The sequence below is a fragment of the Bufo gargarizans genome, chromosome 2 (assembly GCF_014858855.1).
Source record: "Bufo gargarizans isolate SCDJY-AF-19 chromosome 2, ASM1485885v1, whole genome shotgun sequence".
Classification (NCBI taxonomy): domain Eukaryota; kingdom Metazoa; phylum Chordata; class Amphibia; order Anura; family Bufonidae; genus Bufo; species Bufo gargarizans.
The window spans coordinates 152,149,765-152,171,859 of record NC_058081.1 but is presented as its reverse complement, the minus strand read 5'-3'; the positions used below and the strand labels follow the sequence as shown (position 1 = coordinate 152,171,859).

The 22,095-nt window shown below is 48.7% G+C and overlaps 1 protein-coding gene across 3 annotated transcripts in view; it reads left to right on the top strand.

The window, feature by feature from the left end:
* The window catches only part of TRPM7 (transient receptor potential cation channel subfamily M member 7), a 123,654-nt gene that overhangs the window by 99,168 nt on the left and 2,391 nt on the right, over window positions 1-22,095 (top strand). For all 3 annotated transcript variants that reach the window (XM_044279602.1, XM_044279601.1, XM_044279603.1), the window contains 12 exons: window positions 1,347-1,429; window positions 3,858-3,954; window positions 4,171-4,244; window positions 6,439-6,479; window positions 7,114-7,142; window positions 7,224-7,274; window positions 7,930-7,995; window positions 9,190-9,473; window positions 11,896-11,978; window positions 13,874-14,079; window positions 14,352-14,403; window positions 21,636-21,742. In XM_044279602.1, the coding sequence (XP_044135537.1) occupies window positions 1,347-1,429; window positions 3,858-3,954; window positions 4,171-4,244; window positions 6,439-6,479; window positions 7,114-7,142; window positions 7,224-7,274; window positions 7,930-7,995; window positions 9,190-9,473; window positions 11,896-11,978; window positions 13,874-14,079; window positions 14,352-14,403; window positions 21,636-21,742 (1,173 nt within the window). The remainder of the gene's footprint in view (window positions 1-1,346; window positions 1,430-3,857; window positions 3,955-4,170; window positions 4,245-6,438; window positions 6,480-7,113; window positions 7,143-7,223; window positions 7,275-7,929; window positions 7,996-9,189; window positions 9,474-11,895; window positions 11,979-13,873; window positions 14,080-14,351; window positions 14,404-21,635; window positions 21,743-22,095) is intronic.

Genomic DNA, 22,095 nt, shown 5'->3' with positions numbered 1-22,095 from the left:
CCGGGGCGGCCCACCCCCCCCCCCCCACCCCCCCCCTTGGTACGCCACTGGTGAGTGGGATGACGGAGCTGTAATTACACTAACCTGTTCTCCACTGCATTGTTGACGGCATGCAGGTAAACAGAGAAGAAAACCCAGCACTTGTATGAGCACTGCATTCTCTTCAAACAGCAGATTAGTGGGGATGGCGGCAGTCTGGACCCCCGCCAATCTGATATTGATGACCTATTCTGAGGGTAGGTCGCCAATATGGCAAAAGCAGACAACCCCTTTAAAGGATTTGGAAGATCCAAAACGTTCAGTCTTTTTCTGATTGCTATATACTTTGAATAAATATCAAGTAATTCTATCGACAACGCGAATGTCAGGAATTCTGGGAATGCACTGAATTCTCCATGGTCACCATACTGCTAAAAGTGGAGTGACGAACATTAATGCAAATCTACATTTTTAGTTACTTTTTTTTCTAGGATTTTGTTTTTTATTAAACTACTAGATCAAATCTTTACCCATCCCTTTTCAGTAGATATGACTTATAGGGAATCTGTCACCAGGATATTCACTGGTAGACCAGGCACAATGCCTTGTAGAGCTAGCCCCACTGCATGTAATGATACTTTTTATTTTGGGTGGGTTCACATCACGTTTTTTCCCATCTGTTTGATGTGTACGTTAAAAAAATGATACAAAAGCGCAGCACTCCACGCTTTTGTACCCTGCATAGTCCGATTAAAAAAAAAAAAAAATTATATATATATATATTTTTTTCTCTCTCCATGGAACTCTGTTGAATGGATGCCACAATATAGCATCAGTCTGCTGAGGCATCCGTTTAACATATTTGTTTTTTTGTATACCTTAAACGGATGAGAAAAACGTGACGTGCACCCGGCCTTAGTCATTTATTGTTTTTCATTCAAAGTGAGTAGTTAAGTGCACCAAGGGCTGGCCCAAGCCACTCTGTGCCCCCTTGCTCCTCCTGCTTTCTCTGTCAGCCCCTCGCTCTCCTTGGTTAATAGGGCCAGGCTAGATAACTAAACAGGAACCCTGTCGGTAAAGGAGAGAGAGCGGCTGGCACAAGAAGCAGGGACTTGAGTTTTAATCGGATGTATATTATCCCTGGATATAGGGAACCTGGAAAATGACCCTGCTTTTGTTGTGTTGAGGTGGTGATGTTTTTTTTTTTAATGTCAAATTCTAGTTAGCATCCAGTCCATAGTATCAGACACGGTATAGCTTTCTTCCATCGTAGTAACAATACAGTCTTTGTGCAGCTCACTGGTAACATGCTTTTATTTGAGTCATTAAAGTAATTGTCGTCTTTTTTTTTTTATTTTTTTTTTTAGGTCACAGAGAAACTGTGATACTGCAGAAACAACTTAAAAATCATGAAAACCAAACGGAAAGAGAAATAAACCCTGCAGATTTGGTAAGAAATTACCACATATTCAGGTTCTTGCATAATCTGGTCACTTTGAGGTGCATCTACGTGTTGGTGCAGATGTCTAATAAGCCTATAGTATGGCAGCAATCCAATACATTGAAGCTTGTAGACATGGTAAAGAGGTTCAGCTATTATTTGGAGCAAACCGGATTGGAAGCAGATGTCTTTGAGTATTTGGCCATGGAATGATTGTGGGTAGAAGCTGAGTAGTTTACTGACTGGGTAGACTGGCCATAGATGTCGACAGGAAACTTCCCGGTGGGCCGTTGTCCGTGGGGGCGCCTGAGGCCTACTCACGGCTGCCAGCCGCGTATATAAAAACCTGAAGCTCCTTGTGTTAATTACCATACAGGACTTATATACCTGATTGGCAGCCGCAGATGTCCTCAGATGGCTTCCTGCCCCACCACAAAGGAGCAGCTTTAAGGGTGTTATTTTGACCTACACTGTGTGGTATTGTGTGTTGCACTATGGTAATGTTGAACCCACCTACTTGAGGTGTCTCTGCCTACTTGTGTTGTCCTTGCCTCCTGTCAATTCTGAACTGCCTACAACATGGGGCCATTTTTTTATTTGATTTTTTTTCCCCAGGGCCACTTTATAGTAGTATAGTATATGTCATGACACTTAGTTCAAAATTTTTCACCAGATGAGAGGTCCTCTTTAAAGAGCATCTGTCAGTGTTGGTCCCATGTTCATATCTGCCCACATTGCTGAGAAAAACATGGGTGTTGCCATTGCACGTGGAGGCTCTGCTCGTGCTGCACCCTCTAGACTTTGACATGGCCATGCCTGATGATGTTTCTGCTGCCTAGCCCTGTCAGTCAAAATGCAGAGGTCGCAGCAGTTGCAGAGAGAGGAGAGCCTCTAGGTGTAACAGGAACGCCCCCGTTGCTCCTAGAGGCTCATTTGCATATCTTAAAACACATGGGACCAACACAGATTCCTTCAGCTGCCAAGAGCACATGCCATGGGTCGGCCAGTTTCATGGGTACAAATATTTGCTGACAGATGTGCTTTAAGTTCCCAGTCCGTCCCTATTTACTTATCTTAGGTTTATGAACTTCTGGGCATTTTTACATGCTATAATTTGTAGAGGTTGCAGAGAATAGTGTTCAAAACCAGATGAGTTCCAGTTCTATTGGTGAAAATAAATGGTTAATGAGAATGATCAGAGAACAGATCGGTCTGCTTCAAGTGAGCGGCAACAGCTCAAATAACCATGTGCTCATACTGTGTTGTGCAGAGGCTCTGGAACCAGCAGGGATGCTCAACCTGGCCCTTCAGCTGTTGCAAAACTACAACTCCCAGCATATCCTAATAGCTGTATGCTGTCCAGGCATGCTGGAAGTCGTAGTTTTGCAACTCTGGAGGATCACAGGTTGGGCATCCCTGGTCTACAGCAACTAAAGAACACAACTGGGTTCAACTCCTTTAAACTTTAAAGGGGTCGTCCGATGATTAATGTAAAAAATGAAGCCAACATTTAATAATATCCACATGTCGTTGATAAATATAATTGTGATGGGGGTCTACTGCTGATCACGAGAACAGGGGTCCCAGATTTCCTTGCATGAAAGGAGCCCTTTCATTCACCTGTTGTTGACCTTGTGCCACGTTTGCTACCATTTAAAACCTAGGTGGGACGGAATCTCTGCAAGCTGAGAAATGTAATGTTACTAACGCCCAGAAATCCATGTCGGCTCCTACCTGTTGTAGATTTCAGTTTCCAGTGCATACCAGATCCTGAGATCTGCCAAAATTAAGGGGCTCGTCTCTGAGTAGATTTGCAGCAATAACACCAGAGTAACATTTTTTTTTTATTTCGACACTCCTTGTAAAATGCCATTCTTAATAACTGTCCCCTAATTCTTTGTGCCTGCAGTCACCAGATCTTAATGGTACTTTTCTTAAAGGGGTTGTGCAGTGGCGTAATGTTGATGACCTATCTTCACTGGAATGGGACGGAGCAGTGGTAATTACACAAGACAACATGCCGCTAAACTTTGAAGAGGAAGCAGTGGTCACATGAGCGCCCTGACCCCCTCAGACAGCTGATCGGCGGGGGGCGCTGGGAGTCGGAAGCCCTCTTATCCTTTCCTGAGGATAGGTCATCAGTATTACACTACAGCTCAGCCTCTTTATTCTGCACAAATAATAGTTTCCATTTAGAGAGAAATTTCCATATTTTGACTTTTTGTTGCTGAGGGAGCTGATTGTAGTTGAGTCGGTGCAAAATATCATACCTTTGTTCTTAATATCCTATATATTTCTGAGAAGATTGGACATATCTCCGGTGTTCAGCACCATCGATAAGACAATTATTATTGTTAATTATAATTTGTTAGCAGTGGTAATTCAGTGAGAGCACTGTGAGGATCCTGCCATCTGTGACCAGCTTTCTATCCTATAGATGGAATCCTATCCTCCTTTCAGCTTGAAGCAAGTGAAATCCTGTGCGGGCTTTACCGAGCTCAGTAAGATCTCCCAGTCCTTGCGGCTCGATCCACGTGAGTCCTCCAGTGTATTAGGGCATCAGTGCTTTACAGCCCAGTGTTTGGAGTTTTTGATGAGATAATATTCTTTGGCAGCTTCACCCTGGAGCAAACTGTAGTAGGCATCAATGACAAAACATTGCTTATCATTTAGTGGTTTATTGTCACTTGTTGCTTATGTTTCTTCTGGCACTAAAAATGAGCAAATAACAAGTACCTCCCTTTGTTTAGTGCATGGCGGCAGCCGGAGAGCCTCACTAACCGAGGAGACAGCTGTGGATGACTCCAAAGAAACCTTTCTAGCGGTGTGTACTTGTGATGGGCATGCTCAGCTATGTGTGTGATAGTGGATGTGGGGGCCTTTTATGTGACTGAGGAGGATCACTGACGGGCCGCGTTGTGGGCTGTGCGACAGAGTGCCCTAGTTCTGCTTCTTTCTGTTGTCATAATGCCCCCAAGTTGGCAGCTTTACTCAGTTTAGCAGTGCAGAGTCTGCAGTGTGCCAACATGAAGAAGCGTCTGTTGAATATGCTGCCCTATGTGTACCCCTATTGGTCAAAACAAAGTGATTAAGCAATACACTGGACTCTTTGTTAGGAGTCGTGAGTATTCATTGGGGGGGGCAGGGCAATGGTTAACTGGTTGCTGGCTTATCTCTACAAAAGGTTAAAGGTGTTGTCACTTCAGAAAGTGGCACTTATGTAGAGAAAGTTAATATCGCAGTATACACTGCTTGTATCCATGGTTACGACCACCCTTCAATCCATCAGTGGTGGTTGTGCTTGGACATTATAGGAAAAAGCACCAGCTTTTCTGGTAGTCGGGACCATGGGATCTCACATAGGCCGGTGCTTTTTCCTATAGTGTGCAAGCACGGCCACCTGTAATGGATTACAGGGTGGTCGTAACCTTGGAAACAAGCAGTGTATATTGTGATGAGAAAAATGAATCCAGCCAGCGAAGGAGGCAATATGGGATAATCACACAACATTAGTAAGTGCCTTGTATTAACTTTATCTACATGATAAATGCCACTTGCTGAAGTGACAAAACCCTTTTTTAAAGTAACTATATAGTAATCACTTCTTAGTGTGCTGCTGGCACAATGAGGCTGTAAGCAATAACTCCATGTGTTAATGAAGATAGGAAGACGCATAGCACCATGTTTCATGACGAGACACACACACACACACACACACACACACACACACACACACACACACACACACACACACACACACACGTTCAGCCACACACACACACACACACACGTTCAGCCACACACACACACACACACACGTTCAGCCACACACACACACACACACACGTTCAGCCACACACACACACACACACGTTCAGCCACACACACACACACACACACGTTCAGCCACACGTTCAGCCACACACACACACACACACACACACACACACGTTCAGCCACACACACACACGTTCAGCCCCCTTGTCCCGACCAGCTCCTATTGCGGCTAATGTATAATAAGGCACAAAGCAATACAAATACCCATGCATCTGGCTGTGAATGAGCTTCACCACGCTTGGGTGCAGCTATACAGCAGTGTAATTAAAGGGGCATTCTAATTATTTCAAGTTATCCCCTAAGCACAGAATAACTATTAGATCAGTGGGGGTCTGAACGCTGAGACCCCTACCAATCACTAGAATGGTGGCCCCGTGGGGAAGCCATAAATGAATGGCATGGAAAGGTCAGCATGAGGCCTGCTGGAGATGGCCAAGTACAAGCACTTGACTATTTCTGGCAGTTTCCCAGAGATGATAGGACTGTGGTGTCTAACCTCCAGCACTCCAGCTGTGGTAAAACGACCACTCCCAAGATGCACACTTGCTTGCCTGTTCTCGCAACTCCATAGAAATGAATGGAGCCTGCTGGGAGTCGTAGTTTCACCACAGCTGGAGTGACGGCGGTTAGGGATAACTTGAAATAACCAGGATACCCCCCTTAAGCAACCACTCACAATGCTGGAGTGCTCACGATCACTATCCAGTTTCTTGCATTATCCATTTCAGGTGTATGGAGTTTTAGCGACCATGCAGAGATCTTTCTCCACTACAGCTCACCATGTTTTAGGAAGCTCCGTCCCCTTCCTCTTTCGGACTGGTGGGGAGTGAGGGCACAAAGCATTCATACTTATGACTGATACCATACCAAAGTACTGAATCTTCTCACTAACACATGGATTAATGGCGAACTGTGTGTAGTGCAGGGAGCACTTCTGGCTCGTATAGTTGGGGCCCTATATGGGGAGCCCTCTGATGTCCATGCACCATGACATACATGTGACACAGCAGTGCATGTATGAAGGACAGTAGTAAGTACACAGCCTGAAGGCGAGCAGCAGGGAGAGGAGCCAAAGGCCTTCAGCCGCTACTAGTTTTCTAATATATTGTGCTTTGGTTCTGGAAAGAAGGTAAATTATTTTCTCTCTCCGCATTGTAATACTGTATGTATTTCTTTTACAGGATTGGTTGCTGTCTCATTCATCCTCCGCAAGCAAACCAAAGTAAGGCTTCTCCCTTCCCTCTCCAAGTCATTTTCCTGAGTTTCCTTGGAGTACTTCTCTGTCCTCAAGACAGCTAGGAAGAAAATTAGTTCAAATAATTACTTTTCCATAATCCAAATATCCAATATCTTCAGAAGAAACATTGAACACTTTAACTCTTGGCGCAAAACAACTTGAATTTAAGACATCTGCCTGGTGTATTTCCCATAGAGTACTGTACAGTACTGTGCCCATGTGATCACTACAAGATACTGGCTTTGATTGAAAACTGGTCTCCCACAGTAGTGGCAGGGATCAGGCACCACTGCGATTAACCCCATAAATGCTGTAGCCTAAAGCAACTAAGGCATCTAAATAGTTAGACACTCCATCTGTCACCCCACTGGCCCTCTGCAAGGTGATTGTGTGCTGGTGGGTGGCTCAGGCAGCCAGGGTCTGCTATCTCTGTGTCACTCTGGCAGGGCCTAATAGGAGTAACTCAGACTGGGGCTACAAAGTGATATTGACTGCAACACCCATCAAATGACCAAAGATCACTGTCTGGCTCATTCAGGCCAGGCCTCAGCATTGAGTATATACTGTAATTGCGAACCCGTAAAAAAAAAAATTGAGAATTGGTGTCTTCTATTTACAGGCCTACAGCAGAGGAGGACGCGTTGAATGGTGAGCCTCTCTAACAAAATAGAAATCGTCTGAATTTATTGAGTACTGAATGACTGAAATATAAACTTTTCACTTTTGTAGGTATTGGATCACCTTTCAAACCAATAGTGGACATCAATTATTGCTATTCAGGTTGGTTGGCTGTATGAAAACGCTATGTTGGTTCAAATATTTGTCCAGCGGGATTATATTTTTTTTATATATGGCTTAGAAGGGTTATAGAAAGGAACAAAACACTACTTGCGTCACAGATTTCCCAACTGCTGCCATGCTGCTGGTCTATGCTTCCCCCTACCGTGGGCAGGAAATGGCAGTAGATACTGCGCGGGCAGGTCAGGTATGCGTCCCATGTCATTTCCCGTGTGTCAAGCCAGGACCAGGAAGTGGCGAGCAGCAGAGACCATATATAAAAATGTAATCTCAGTGCACAACCATTTAAAGGGGTTTTCCAGGAATATGGAACAATTTACTCTTGGCCTCTAGCCTGCATCGCATGTTGACAGATTCATAGTTTCCCGCCACGCCATTCCTGAGCACATAGCTACGTTCACCGCTGCAGCCAATGTCTGGCTTCTGCAGTAATGTCTCCCTAAGCAACTCAGCTGCACAGGTGACAAAATCCCTTCCCCCATAAGATGAAGGAAAGGGAGCCAGCGCTCAGGACCAGGGTGGCAGGCAACGGGTAAGTATGAATGGACTATGCAGGCAAGGAGCCAACAGTCAATAAAATATTCCCAAACACTTTAATGTTTAATCTTGGTTTCTTAACAAATGTCTTCTTGTGCAGCTGTTGAACGAAACAACCTGATGCGATTGGCCCAGAGTATTCCTTTCACCCCGGTTCCTCTAAAAGGTGAGGTTATTTCTCATTGTCATTGGTATGCATTCTGTTTCTTTATAATGTCATCTGAGCGTACAGCCCTATTAATGTGCAGTGTATTAGAGAGATATGTCCTCCTCCTATTAGACCAAATGGTATTAAAAATACAGAGTTTGACTAGGAGGAGCAAAGAATAGAGTATATTCCTAGTTTTGAGTTTGCTGTACTTATGCAGGGAATGTTTGCAATGCTTTGACTTATGGGCACCCTGTATACATTGGTATTACTGGCTATTAGGAGAACAGACCTGTCCATGTAGTATCCCGCCTTTACAGTCACCCACTTCAATCTCACTATGCTGGTATTGTGCATATTGTTACAATCTATACTGGTACGTGATTGCCATCTTGTGGCAGATTCCTGTTACAGCAACACTATGCCGATATAATGCATATTGTTACAATCTATACTGGTACATGATTGCCATCTTGTGGCAGAATCCTGTTACAGCAACTTAGGTTTGAAGAAAATAAAATCACTGTAAATGAGTTTATATTGCAGTGCAGTTCAAAACTCTTTATCATATTGCTCCAAGATAACCTTAAATAACCTACTAGGGGTTTAATGTGCTAGTGTCTGTGTTGAACCCAGGGGTGTAGCTATAGGGGAAGCAGAGGAAGTGGCTGCTTTGAGGTCCAAACTCAGAAAGGGCCCACCCAGGATGAGGGGTAAAAGATTTTGTCAGGACCCCCTCAACAGTATTGTAGGAAACGGGCAGAGAGGATGCCGGGCCTTGTCTTAGAGAGCGATCTTGACTAGCCACAGAAGTTGGGGTTGCATGAGAGGAGGGCGTTGCGAAGACGTTTCTGTGGTTAATGGGAAAGAGAGATGGACAACTGAATATTTGTCCAAATAAAAAATAAAATAAAAAACTGATAGTCCTCTTCCAGTCCTGTTGCTTACTAAGTTTATTGGTTCAGGTTCATTTCTCCTAGAGTTGAGGTACCACCTGGGATCAAAAAAGATAAGACTATTAGGCACCACCTACTGCTTATCTTCTAGAATTGAAGGTTATGTCTCCCCACTGACCATGTGGAAAGTCATATTAGGAGTAACCACCTTTTTCACTCTCTATAGTATTTAAACTATGTAAAACACACTTTGGCTATTATTCAGGTCACTGCGTTCTTTTCTGAAGGTGTATTTTCTTATGCGTTACTCTTACAGGAGAGCTGGTCACAGTGTATCGCCTGGAGGAGAGTTCTCCCAGCATCCTAAATAACAGCATGTCCTCCTGGTCACAGAGGGGCTTGTGTGCCAAGATAGAGTTTCTGAGTAAGGAAGAGATGGGAGGGGGATTGAGAAAAGCTGTGAAGGTGGCGTGCACATGGTCGGAGAATGATATCCTGAAGGCTGGGCACCTTTATATCATCAAGTCCTTCCTTCCCGAAGTGGTGAATACTTGGTCCGCGGTGTACAACAAAGATACAGTTCTTCATCTCTGCCTTAAAGTGAGTATTTGAGTCCTAAAAAAGCTGTCTGGCTGATTATTATGTAAAACTTGGATATTATGTAAAATAACAAAAATAAGTCTCTCGTCTTCATGATCCCCAGGGTTCCATTCTCGCACTTTCTGGTCCTTTTTGACAGACAGGAGATTGCGACCACTCGGCCAATCACTGCCTGCAGCTGTGACATGCTGAACTGTCATGTCCAGAGAGACCAGGGAGTAGAGACCATCAGAGTGGGAGCAGTAGATGTTCTGTAAGGAAGTATATATATTTTTTTTTACCAGTTTTAAGCCTTTAAAAAAATATTTAACCTCTTTAATCTATCAGAAGAATTTTCAGCATGCAGACATACCATGACGATCATTTATCATGGTCTTTGACTAGTGATACAACTGCTTATCTGTTGAAGCAGATGATGGATTTTTTTTATGATTGGTTACTGCAGAGGTCCAAGGTCATAAAAAGTTTCAGTACATTGCAACCTTCCAAAATTGTTATGGATGCCTTGGCTGCTTACTTCCAAAAATGCTGCCTCAGGTAGGTGCTGAGCGGGGGGGGTTCTGCATCCCCTCTCTAATCATGGGGCTTGCAGACGACCAAGGTACACCTTTGCATCTGCACAGCTCCCTTCTGAACGTGCCAGGTTTGGTGCTAGTCACTGTATAATGGAGAGTGGTCAGTGGAGCAGTGTTGAAATGGAGGAATCTTTTACACTTCTAATTAAACGCTAAGCACTTCAGTGGGCAGTGTCATGTGGAAGGCTAAGCTGATAAAATAAGATTATTTTTGTGTTTCATAGTGCCTTAAATTGGTTTTATAAAATGACTAGCCAACTCAAAACTGAGAAGGCCAAAAGTTTTATGTACTTTTGAAGAGAACCTGTCACCGCAAAATGAAGTGCACTCTGCAGGCAGCAGGTTATAGAGCAGAAGGAGCTGAGCTGATATGTAGTTCTGTGGGAAAAGTCAAACCTGTCATTTTAACCATTTAATTATCTGCTCTTTCTTAGCTAAAGATGGCTCCCACCTCATTGCCACGCCTTTCTTTCTTGATTGACAGGGCCAGGCCAGCGTTGGTTCTCCTGCTGGCTCTGTCTGCCGTGTAAATCTTGCGCCTGCGCCGTCCCGTTCAGTATACTGCGCAGGAGCGAGATTTACATGGCAGACAGGGCCAGCAGGAGAACCAACGCTGGCCTGGCCCTGTCAAAGACAGAAGGGCGTGGAAATGAGGTGGGCGAACTGAGCTTCTAGGAGCAGGTGCGACCCCCCCCCCCCCCCCTTCCCCTGCTCCTAGAGGTTAATTTGCATATAATAAAAGTTAAAATTATACGCAGTATATTCAAATGCACACCACCGATCACTGAGCCCTAACTCAAGCTGTTGGTGCCTTCCCTTCAGGGGGTCAAGGGGATGGGACCCGTCTGTTTTGCTTTTAACTCTTTTGAGGTCACTTACTGGTGTGGGAGGAGGATGCAGCTTGTGAATGACCTAAAGTCAAAAGGACATGCTCACTGTTGGCGGAAAACGTCCCGTTTGTACAGTAGGTACATGTGGTTTATATCAAGAAATATAGTGAGATTTAACCCTATGATCTCTTTTAGTAAAAGAATAACAGGGTGGCAGTCAATGCTCATATCGGCCCTCTAAAGCATTTATACTGTGCTTGTGTAAATTGAGACTAATAAAATGTCCTGCTGATTTGTTTAATACGTGGTACAGCCTGCATAGTACAGCCTGTTACAGAAACTGCATTTTACAGCTGCACAATTGAAAAAATACATTGTCCCGCACTCATAATATAATGTGAGTGCGTGGAATAGCCCTGCGGGACGGTCCAACGTGCACAGCATCATTGTAATCTATGATGCTGTGCGCTCCCGTGCGCACGATTAATGCCGCTCCAGGACATATGGCCTGCTCACGGACCGTATGTCTGGGAGGGCATGCGGTCGTATGCAAGAGGCCTAAGGGAAACCGTTTTTCCATTTTTCAGATTCTTTAATGAGTTAGACCAGCAGAAATGCCAACAGGAATGAGAAGGTAGCCTAAGTGGCAATGGCATCTACACTTCAGGGAAGTTAGTAGTAAATATTTTTTTCCCTATTTTAATTTGTCCAAAACCTGGGTGTGTCCTATAGTCAGGAGCGTGTGTCCTATAGTCTGCTTCTGTGCAGCGGTTCAACCACATGGGGGAGTTCAGCGCAAAAAGTCCCCGGGGTAAACAAATCCTTTTAAATTTTTAAATTACAAGGTTTGCTGAATCTTTTTCTGCAGACCTATCAATAAATATCAGTCTTCTCAGCTCCTCCTGCTCTCTAACATGCTGCCAGTAGATTGCACTGAGATTCATGGTGACAAGTTCGATTGACTGCCTCTATTTGTAGCCGCCAGTTAATCCCTATCTGCATTTATTGTCTTTTTAGGAAATACAACAGCAGAGGGCAGCACAGAAAATGACATTCGCATTTAATGCAATGAAACCCAAGTCCATCCCATACTCTCCAAGGTACAGGTCTCCATTGCTTGTAGTAGACATGATGGTAAAGAGTCTTTCACTGTGACATCTAAATATGAACATAACCACAGTCTCAGGATCTTTTTAGTTGCTATTTGGAACAACGTTCCTATATGTATCTTCTACCTAAGCATAACGTTAATAGGGCCACGTGACACAACCAAATATTGTTGCACATGTTCATACTTGGACCTGTTTTCCATACTGCAGTAATGCAGTGTAAACCCTTAAAGGGAATCAGTCCTCACAGTTTTGGACTATTAAATCTCCTTATGGAGAGCACCAAAGTGGCATGAAGAGTCTTATAGGCCAGGCAATGCTCCTCTGGAATTCTGAAACAGCTGTCTGCAGATGAGATGCTGGCTTAATTATTATCCAAGTCATGTCTCAAGGCCTACTTAAAGGGCTGAACATTGACTTATAGGATAGCTGCCTTACGTCTGGTGGCATCAGAGGCTGATCTTGTTAAGGGCTTATTTGCATCCCTTCTTCCGATGCCTGATGCACAGACGGGGTGGGTGCAATCTCTGAATATTGACTGGATTCATGCAATTTTTCCAACTATACCCCAAGAGCCGATCATAAATCTGACTTGGCTAAAACTGACTTTAGCCATATGTGAAAGTGGAGTGAGCTGTCAGTCATGATAAATCTGGCCCATTGCCTCTGGATGCCTTTAGTTTTTCATGCAAGCCCCATTCACTTCTATGGAGTCAGGGCTGCGTGAAAGCCTTCAGTGCCTGTTGTATGTCCTCCACCATTGGACAGCTAATAGACTACATGGACACTAAGTCTCATCTCTATCCCCAAACTTCATGCAGGTACATACTGCTGATACCAGCAGAAGATGGAACAGGCAGGGAGGAAGGGGTGTCCTCTGTGCCTGCCAGATTTCGGCAAAGCTGCTTGTTTCTGCATCTGCCAGGCCTATCTAAAAGGGACATTTTCATACATGCGTTTTATTTTTCATATTTTTTGAGGTGTAGCGTCCTTTAGTTTCATAGCAGCAGCATTTCAAAGGGTAAAATCTGAAAAGAGAATGTAAATTTAAATTAGTATCGCATGTTAAATTCTGTGCAGACTTTTCGTCAGTGTTTAGATGAGATTTGTTCAAATCTAGTCAGGTTTTCTGCTACTGAAATGTGCTGATGAGTACTGCCTGCAAATCTGGATGGAAAGTCCACAGCGTATCCATTACACGGGAAATCACCCTTAGGAACGTTACCAGAATTTTGTGAAGTATCCTCCTGTAGTATTTTTTTTTACTTCAAGTTGCTATAAGTTCTGAGGTGCTGAGCTTTCATGGTTCATGAATGTTGGCCAGTTTGGCCAGCAGGTCAGACTGCTGCTGCCCTTCCTGTTATAAGGCACTCATGGATCCGGTCCCTATCTAGTCTTGTATCTATTGTCATAGCATTATCCTGGGAACGTCAATACATAGAAATGTATTTTAAACTAATGACTGTTGATTCACATTAGCGGTGCTGCTGATCCCTACAGTGCTGACCCTGTCCCAAAGTGGCATGAAGAGTCTTATAGGCCAGGCAATGCTCCTCTGGAATTCTGAAACAGCTGTCTGCAGATGAGATGCTGGCTTAATTATTATCCAAGTCATGTCTCAAGGCCTACTTAAAGGGCTGAACATTGACTTATAGGATAGCTGCCTTACGTCTGGTGGCATCAGAGGCTGATCTTGTTAAGGGCTTATTTGCATCCCTTCTTCCGATGCCTGATGCACAGACTGGGTGGGTGCAATCTCTGAATATTGACTGGATTCATGCAATTTTTCCAACTATACCCCAAGAGCTAACATAACACTGAGTTAATGCAGCGTTCAAGAATCTTCATTTAATCGAGGGCTGTATTTATTTATTTTTTCTCTTCAGGTTTTTAGAAGTGTTTCTATTATATCATCATTCGGACGGGCAGTGGTTTGCAATCGAGGAGTGCATGAATGGAGAGTTCCGAAAGTACAATAACAACAATGGAGATGAACGTGTCCCAACCAATATGTTAGAGGAAACCATGTTGGCTTTTAGTCATTGGACCTTTGAGTACACAAGGGGAGAGCTTTTAGTTCTGGATTTACAAGGTGAGGCTTTTATTACGGATTGTCTTTCAAAGATCAAAAATGGATTTTGTGAAATGGCTATTTCACTTTATCATTTTCAACCGTTCATTGATTTTTATTGATTTTTTTTTTTTTTTAAGTAGATTTAGGGTCGGCAGTCATATGGAAAAGTATTCTTGCTATTTATAAGACGAAAGTGCAGTTCACAGTTAAATTCTGGGTACGGTTCTGCACTTTGCGATGTATAATATGAGACGTTCGATAACCGTTTGTAACATTTTATCTATTTACAGGCGTTGGAGAAAACCTTACCGACCCATCAGTTATAAAATCTGGCGAAAAGAGGCAAGTTATTCATGTATTTGGAAATCACTGGAAAATTCTACATGTCACATTGTAGAAAAACATGACATAAAAGGACCTGCTTTTTATGTTGTGATTTTATAAGTATAAGACAAATGGCTGCAGCAAAACCCTGTGCTGTATATGCAGTATCTCCAGAGCAGTCCATGTTTGATGTCTGTGTATGACCGAAAAGTTGCTTTCTCGCCCAATTTCCTTGGGGGACACAGAAGACCTTGGGTATAGCTCATCTCCCTAGGAGGCGTGACACTAAGTGAAAACTGTTAAGCCCCTCCTCCACAGCTATACCCTCAGCCTGGAGAGAGAGACTGCAGTTTTTGCTTAGTGTCCAAGGAGGCAAGACACTCCCTGCTACTGCAGGGCTGTTTTCTCCTTGTTTAAATTTTGATTTTTACTTTTTTTCTTTTCTTTTTGTTCCAGATCATCAGGGACAACAGAGACGCACTTGACCTCTCTGTTTCTCCCGGGGTTGAGCTGCGCCAGTGCCGGTCACCCGCTCTGCTGCCTCCCCCACAGAAGGCAAGGTGGATCAGGGCAGCCCAGCTCCCCTACATCCCGCCAGCGCAAGGGTCGCCCACACGCCAAGTCCCTCTTCCAGCGTCCTGCCACTACGGTGCCAGTAGCTGAAGGGGCGACCCTGCTGGAATGGACCGAGGGTGAAGACGGCTGTGGTAAGAGAGTGGCTTCTCCAGCCCTACGTCCCCCACCCCCCACCCAATGGTCTCCTGCGTGCCTGGCCCCCATACTGGGCCTCTGGACCCTTCTGTCACTACTGAACCTAGGCTGGCCCCTGGGGTGCTGCAGGGCGACATTCTACTCCCTCTCCTCCCTTCCTGGCCTTCATGGGACATTGCAGCCCCCACGCTAGCTGCAGAATGCTGCAAATAGGCAGCCACATCGCCTCCCTTCACCTATCAGCGTCCCTCCTGGGAACGCTGTACTCTCATCTGCACAGGCACCCAGTCTCGGGGTCCCACCATCCCCTTACCGATGCGGGGCCGCACCTGCAGCGCTCCTTCCCGGCCTGCTGGGCCGCACCTGCGGCGCTCCTTCCCGGCCTGCTGGGCCGCACCTGCGGCGCTCCTTCCCGGCCTGCTGGGCCGCACCTGCGGCGCTCCTTCCCGGCCTGCTGGGCCGCACCTGCAGCGCTCCTTCCCGGCCTGCTGGGCCGCACCTGCGGCGCTCCTTCCCGGCCTGCTGGGCCGCACCTGCGGCGCTCCTTCCCGGCCTGCTGGGCCGCACCTGCGGCGCTCCTTCCCGGCCTGCTGGGCCGCACCTGCGGCGCTCCTTCCCGGCCTGCTGGGCCGCACCTGCGGCGCTCCTTCCCGGCCTGCTGGGCCGCACCTGCGGCGCTCCTTCCCGGCCTGCTGGGCCGCACCTGCGGCGCTCCTTCCCGGCCTGCTGGGCCGCACCTGCGGCGCTCCTTCCCGGCCTGCTGGGCCGCACCTGCGGCGCTCCTTCCCGGCCTGCTGGGCCGCACCTGCGGCGCTCCTTCCCGGCCTGCTGGGCCGCACCTGCGGCGCTCCTTCCCGGCCTGCTGGGCCGCACCTGCGGCGCTCCTTCCCGGCCTGCTGGGCCGCACCTGCGGCGCTCCTTCCCGGCCTGCTGGGCCGCACCTGCGGCGCTCCTTCCCGGCCTGCTGGGCCGCACCTGCGGCGCTCCTTCCCGGCCTGCTGGGCCGCACCTGCGCTCCTTCCCGGCCTGCTGGGCCGCACCTGCGGCGCTCCTTCCCGGCCTGCTGGGCCGCACCTGCGGCGCTCCTTCCCGGCCTGCTGGGCCGCACCTGCGGCGCTCCTTCCCGGCCTGCTGGGCCGCACCTGCGGCGCTCCTTCCCGGCCTGCTGGGCCGCACCTGCGGCGCGCCTTCCCGGCCTGCTGGGCCGCACCTGCGGCGCGCCTTCCCGGCCTGCTGGGCCGCACCTGCGGCGCGCCTTCCCGGCCTGCTGGGCCGCACCTGCGGCGCGCCTTCCCGGCCTGCTGGGCCGCACCTGCGGCGCGCCTTCCCGGCCTGCTGGGCCGCACCTGCGGCGCGCCTTCCCGGCCTGCTGGGCCGCACCTGCGGCGCGCCTTCCCGGCCTGCTGGGCCGCACCTGCGGCGCTCCTTCCCGGCCTGCTGGGCCGCACCTGCGGCGCTCCTTCCCGGCCTGCTGGGCCGCACCTGCGGCGCTCCTTCGGCCCCCGACTGTTCTGGCCTGCGGGGTAGACTCCCGCGGCCGGCGTTTGGCTTGAGCACGATGCTCCACCGTTTCCGGCCGGCCGTCGACGAATTTGGTCGGCCGGGCGCCGCAAATTTTGGCCCAGGCTTCGGGCCTACTGGGCCGCATTCCGTCGCTCCACCCGGGCTCCCTGACTCGCCGGTCCGCGGGGTGGCTTCCGCGGCCGGTATGCACAGGCAGTCCACTCCGGTTTCCTGTGCGGCCCCGGTCAGCCGGGTGCCGCAAAAAATTTAGGCCCCGGCTTCACGGCCTACTAGGCCGCAAACTTCCGGCCTCTGTTGGAGGGGGCGGGAACTTCTCCAGGCGCGAATTCTTCCCGCCTGGAGGTTCCCCGCCCCCAGGGGATCGGCGCCGCCTCCTCCCCCCTCCCCAGGTCGGATGTCTGTTAACCCTTCGGGTACCGGCGGCTCCCGATGGGCCTGTATGGCTGCGCCCCCCCGTTTTTTCCCCTACTTCTCTAAGATGCTGGGCACCTGTATGGTGGCCCCTCTTTCTGCCTCAGAGAGGCTGTTTTATTTAGAATTAAATAAAATGGATGACTAACGGATTTCTGGTGCGCGGCCATGTGCATGAGACGCTGCAGCCTTATCTCAGTAGTGCTGCTGTATGCATGCTCCTTCCGTAAGCGGCATGGTGTCGCACTCCCCGGCTGGTGCATGTTTCCCTTCTTGGGATACTGCACTCTCTCGGGCTGCGGGCTTGCATGGTGCATGGCCCCCTGCTTAGGTGGAATACTGCAATCTCACCGAATACGGTGCTGGCCATGTGCACAAGAACGCTGCACTCAATGGATTCGCTGCAGGCCATGTGCACATCCCCCTTCCATAGGCGGAATGCTGCACTCACTGCCAGTCTTGTGCATGTCCGCCTTCCATAGATGGAATCTGCACTCTCACCAGTTACGGTGCTGGTCTGGTGCACGACCCCCTCCCATAGGGGAACGCTGCATTTTCACTGGATTCGCTACCGGCCATGTGCGTGATCCCCTTCCATAGGCGAAACGCTGCACACTCTGGATTTGATGCCGGCCATGTGCATGACCCCCTTCCATAGGCGGAATGCTGCACTCACTGGATTTGATGCCGGCCATGTGCATGACCCCCTTCCATAGGCGGAATGCTGCACTCACTGGATTCGCTGCCGGTCTTGTGCATGACCCCCTTCCATAGGCGGAATGCTGCACTCACTGGATTCGCTGCCGGTCTTGTGCATGACCCCCTTCCATAGGCGGAATGCTGCACTCGCTGGATTCGCTGCCGGTCTTGTGCATGACCCCCTTCCATAGGCGGAATACTGCACTTCATCGGTTATGGTGCTGGGCATGTGCACGGCCTCCTTCCATAGGGAAAAGCTGCACTCACACTGGATTCGTTGCCGGCCAGAAAGCACTTTCCGTAGGCGAAATTCTGCACTCTCACTGGATTTGCTGCCGGCCATGTGCATAACCCCCTTCCATAGGCGGTATGCTGCATTCTCATTGGGTTCGCCGCCGGCCTTGGGCATGCCTTCTTCCCTCAGGCGCCATGCATACACCCTCACTGACTGGAGTCGTTCTCTCGCCGGTATGTTGCTGGCCGTGTGCATGACCCCCTTCCATGGTGGGGTGCTTGCTACTCACTGAATCCGCTGCCGGCCATATACATGTTCCCCCTTCCGTGGGCGGTGTACGGCGCTCTTACTGGATTCGCTGACGGCCATGGGCAGGTCTCCTTTCCTCAGGCAACATACACACACTCTCACTGGCTGTGTTTGTTCTCTCGCCAGTATGCTGCTGGCCAGGTGCATGACCCCCATCCATGGCGGGGTGCTCGCATTCTCCCTGGTTGCAATACTGGCCATGGGCATGGCTCCCCCTTCTGGGCAGCATACTGCACTCTCACCAGATACGTTGCTGGCCTCTAAGATGGGTGGAGTACTGGCACTCCCATTGGATACGGTGCTGGCCTTGTGCGCGACCACCCCTCATTCCATGGGTGGACTTTTTGTACGCTCACAGGACTCACAACTGTCCTTGTATATGCTGTGCTGGACCTGTACTTGTCCCCATTCATTGGCGGAGTAGTTGTACTCTCACGAAATTCGGTGTTTGGTGGATTATTGCACTCACTTAATGCTAGGATAACCCTGTGCATGTCCCCTTTCACTAGGTGGACGTCCTGCTGGATGCTGTGTGGCCATGTGCATGGCCCTCTTCTGGGCGGGATATGGTATGACCTACTTCTCTGAAGTAGGTACTGGTCTTGGGCATCACCCCCTTGTGGGGCGGGCTTTGCACGCTTGCTGTCTGCAATTTTTTGGCAGGTACATTTCCCTCTCTTCTGGGCGGACTGCTTGCGTTCCATCGCATGCCATACTAGTCTTGTGTATATCCCCCCCTTCCGGTTGCACTTTGCACTTCCGTGGATTCTGTGGGACTCTGTGGCTGGCCCTCTTCGCTGAGTGACTATTTTGCAGTGGGCGGACGCTCTTGTGCACTCTGTGCGTTGTTGGGCCGTGTATGCCTTCTCCCTCCGTAGGTGGGTTGGCTTTCTCACTGCTTACGGGGCTGCTTGTACGTATGCCTCCATTCTTCCTGCGACATACCGTTTTTCTCTTGGGATACGATGATTGCCGCCAGCCTGGCACTCTTCTCTGATGAGATCTTTCTGTTCACCTGACCTGGTCGGGCTCTATTTGCTCTCTACTGCAGCGAGCTGGGTGGTATCCATTCTCTGTTCGGAGGGTATATTGTGTTTCCGTTGTGACGGTCCACCATGTTCGTTGGCCCTTCCGCCTGGGGAGTGTTCGTGGTTCCTAGATGCGTACCCATTAGTTCCCCTGTGGCATTGCTTCCCAGCGCAAGCGGTCACATGGTCGAGAGTGCTTTCTCCAGCGTCCCTCGAAGTCTACGTTGGCTCTGGCGGGATTGCGGTTCCCTCGCCTATTGCCATTCCTCCTCTTGGATGCGTTTTGGTATGAGTTCTTCCTGTTGCACCCTCCGTGCTTCAGTTTGTTTTGCTACCGGGTTCTAGCCGCTCTTTTCGAGCGGGTCGCCCAACTTCTCTTGGGTGCTCGATTACCCAGGTCCCAGGGACCTCCACTTTCGGTTCATTAGGGTATTCGCCTTCTGCGAATTGGTGAGCCGGACATCTCGGAGTAGCGGAGTTCTGCTTTTGAGCGGTCCTATGGCTTCCCTGTTGCCCACTCCTCCTTTCGGTTGGAGGGTGTCATCCGTCTTCTCTGCTGTTTTTTTTCTCGACTGCTCTGTTTTGGCTTCCGCTGAGACGGTTTTACTCCGATGTGGCTTCTGCCCCGGCCAGGCTTCAGGGGCTGTTCCTTCGCTGCCCTCCCCTCTGGGGAGAACATGGTTGTTCATATGGATGGTTCCGGTGTTCCTTATGGCCTCATACTGTCTCCATTGTTCACACTGGCGGTACTAGCTGTGTGCCTGTTTACCGGGTTGCTGCATTCTATCCTCCCGCTGGGTGCAGGTTATTTTTTCCATTCTGGGCAATGGTCCTGCTTGGACTTACCTTCTCGGTAACCTGGCGGGACTACTTCTTCTGTCAAGATTGCCCTTCAAGTCCCCACTCCGGGACTGTAGAACACCTTCCTGTGGTGTATAATGACAGGGACTTTAGCCTGCCTTGTCCTGGCGTCTGTTGGATGCTGGCCGGGTCGCTTTCGGTTCCTTCCGTTTGTCCTTCTGCTCCCCCACTCCTGTGGATACGGGACGGCGTTGCTCGGGGGGCCGACGGGACCAGTTTTACCAACCTTTTTGCCCGTGCCACTGATCTGCACCTGCTCGCATTGGGTTTCCTCCCGCCTGCCCAGACGAGTCCAGCGAGCACGCTAGTGTTCGCTCCCGGCCGTGCTTCGTCCAGGTTCTGTTGTCTGATTTCGGATCTTACCTGGGGTTCTTTAGGAAGCTGGGCATTCCCCCACTCGGCCTTTCTCTTCCCATGATTCTGTCTTCTCCAGTCTGGCCTGGTCCTGCGACTGGGACTCTGTTACTTGCAGTGTCTGCGTTTTTTTTTTTGCTTGGACTTCTCCGACTCTTGTCGACGCTCGGTCTCTTGTGTTCTGGGAGGTCCGCGCTAAGGTTGACGGCTCCTGGGTGCTTTCCTCCGCTTTAACCAACTGGCTGTTGCTGAGATTGCTGCATCAAAGTCAGGGGTTTGTTTTTGGTGTCACCGTTCATTTCACCGGAGCGGTTAGTGCCTCCGCTGCCGGAGGCATTGGGCTTCGGCCATGCCATTGTGCAGGGTGGCCACGGTCTTCCTTGCACTCCTTACCAGGTTCTCCAGAGTGCGTACTCTGGCTTCGGCGGCTGCTGCCTTGGGCCGCCTGGTTTTGCAGGCGGCATTTCCTTGCTGCCTTCGGGTGCTTCGCCTTGGTGCTGTGGTCCCTCCCCTCTTGAACTGCTTTTGAACGTCCCAAGGTCTTCTGTGTCCCCCAAGGAAATTGGGCGAGAAAACGAGATTTTTGTATAACTTACCAGTAAAATCTCTTTCTCGCTCTTTCCTTGGGGGACACAGCACCCACCCATTCATTGGTTTTTTTCTGCACGGTTTCCGAGTTTTGTTTACCCGTTGGGTAGTTGGCTTGTTGTTTCCACTTGTTGGACTTTGCCTTTTCTCACTACTTGGACACGCAACTGGCAGTCTCTCTCTCCAGGCTGAGGGTATAGCTGTGGAGGAGGGGCTTAACAGTTTTCACTTAGTGTCACGCCTCCTAGGGAGATGAGCTATACCCAAGGTCTTCTGTGTCCCCCAAGGAAAGGGCGAGAAAGAGATTTTACTGGTAAGTTATACAAAAATCTCGTTTTTATTATATTTGGGTTGCTAATGAATAAATAGTACATGTGTATCCGCTATTTAGCGCCAGATCCTTTTATTTGATGTATTAAGTAGTGGGATCCTGTCAATGCACCACTTCGTACTAGAGTGGCGTGCTAACTAGTGATTTATTGTATAAAAACGTCAGAAGCCTACAATACTAACAGAGTGTATTTCTATAGGTCATCCGACATGATTTTTGGACCAGCCAATTTAGGAGATGATGCAATTAAAAACTTCCGTGCTAAGCACCACTGCAATTCAATCTGCAGAAAGCTTAAGCTTCCAGGTAAGCTCCATGTTACCTTATGTATGAACATACCTGGTGCACAGTAGAGGAGATCTATGACAAATGTAGTCGTGGTACTAGTGATTTATTGCCTGCAAACCTATAGGTTTATTTCACATGAGTGATATGGAATGAGTCAGGGTCTGTTCAGGAAAAAACTGATGGTTTTGCACACAAGTTCAATCCGTTTTTTTTCAGCGATTACATTCAGTATTTGTGTTTTTTTTTTTTTTTTTTTTTTTCCCCGTCCGGATTGTATGCGTTTTTTCACGAGCGTGAAGAATAAAAATCTTCATCACCTAGCAACCATCTGTGAAAAACACATTGGGCCAGATTTATCATTAGCTCAAGTC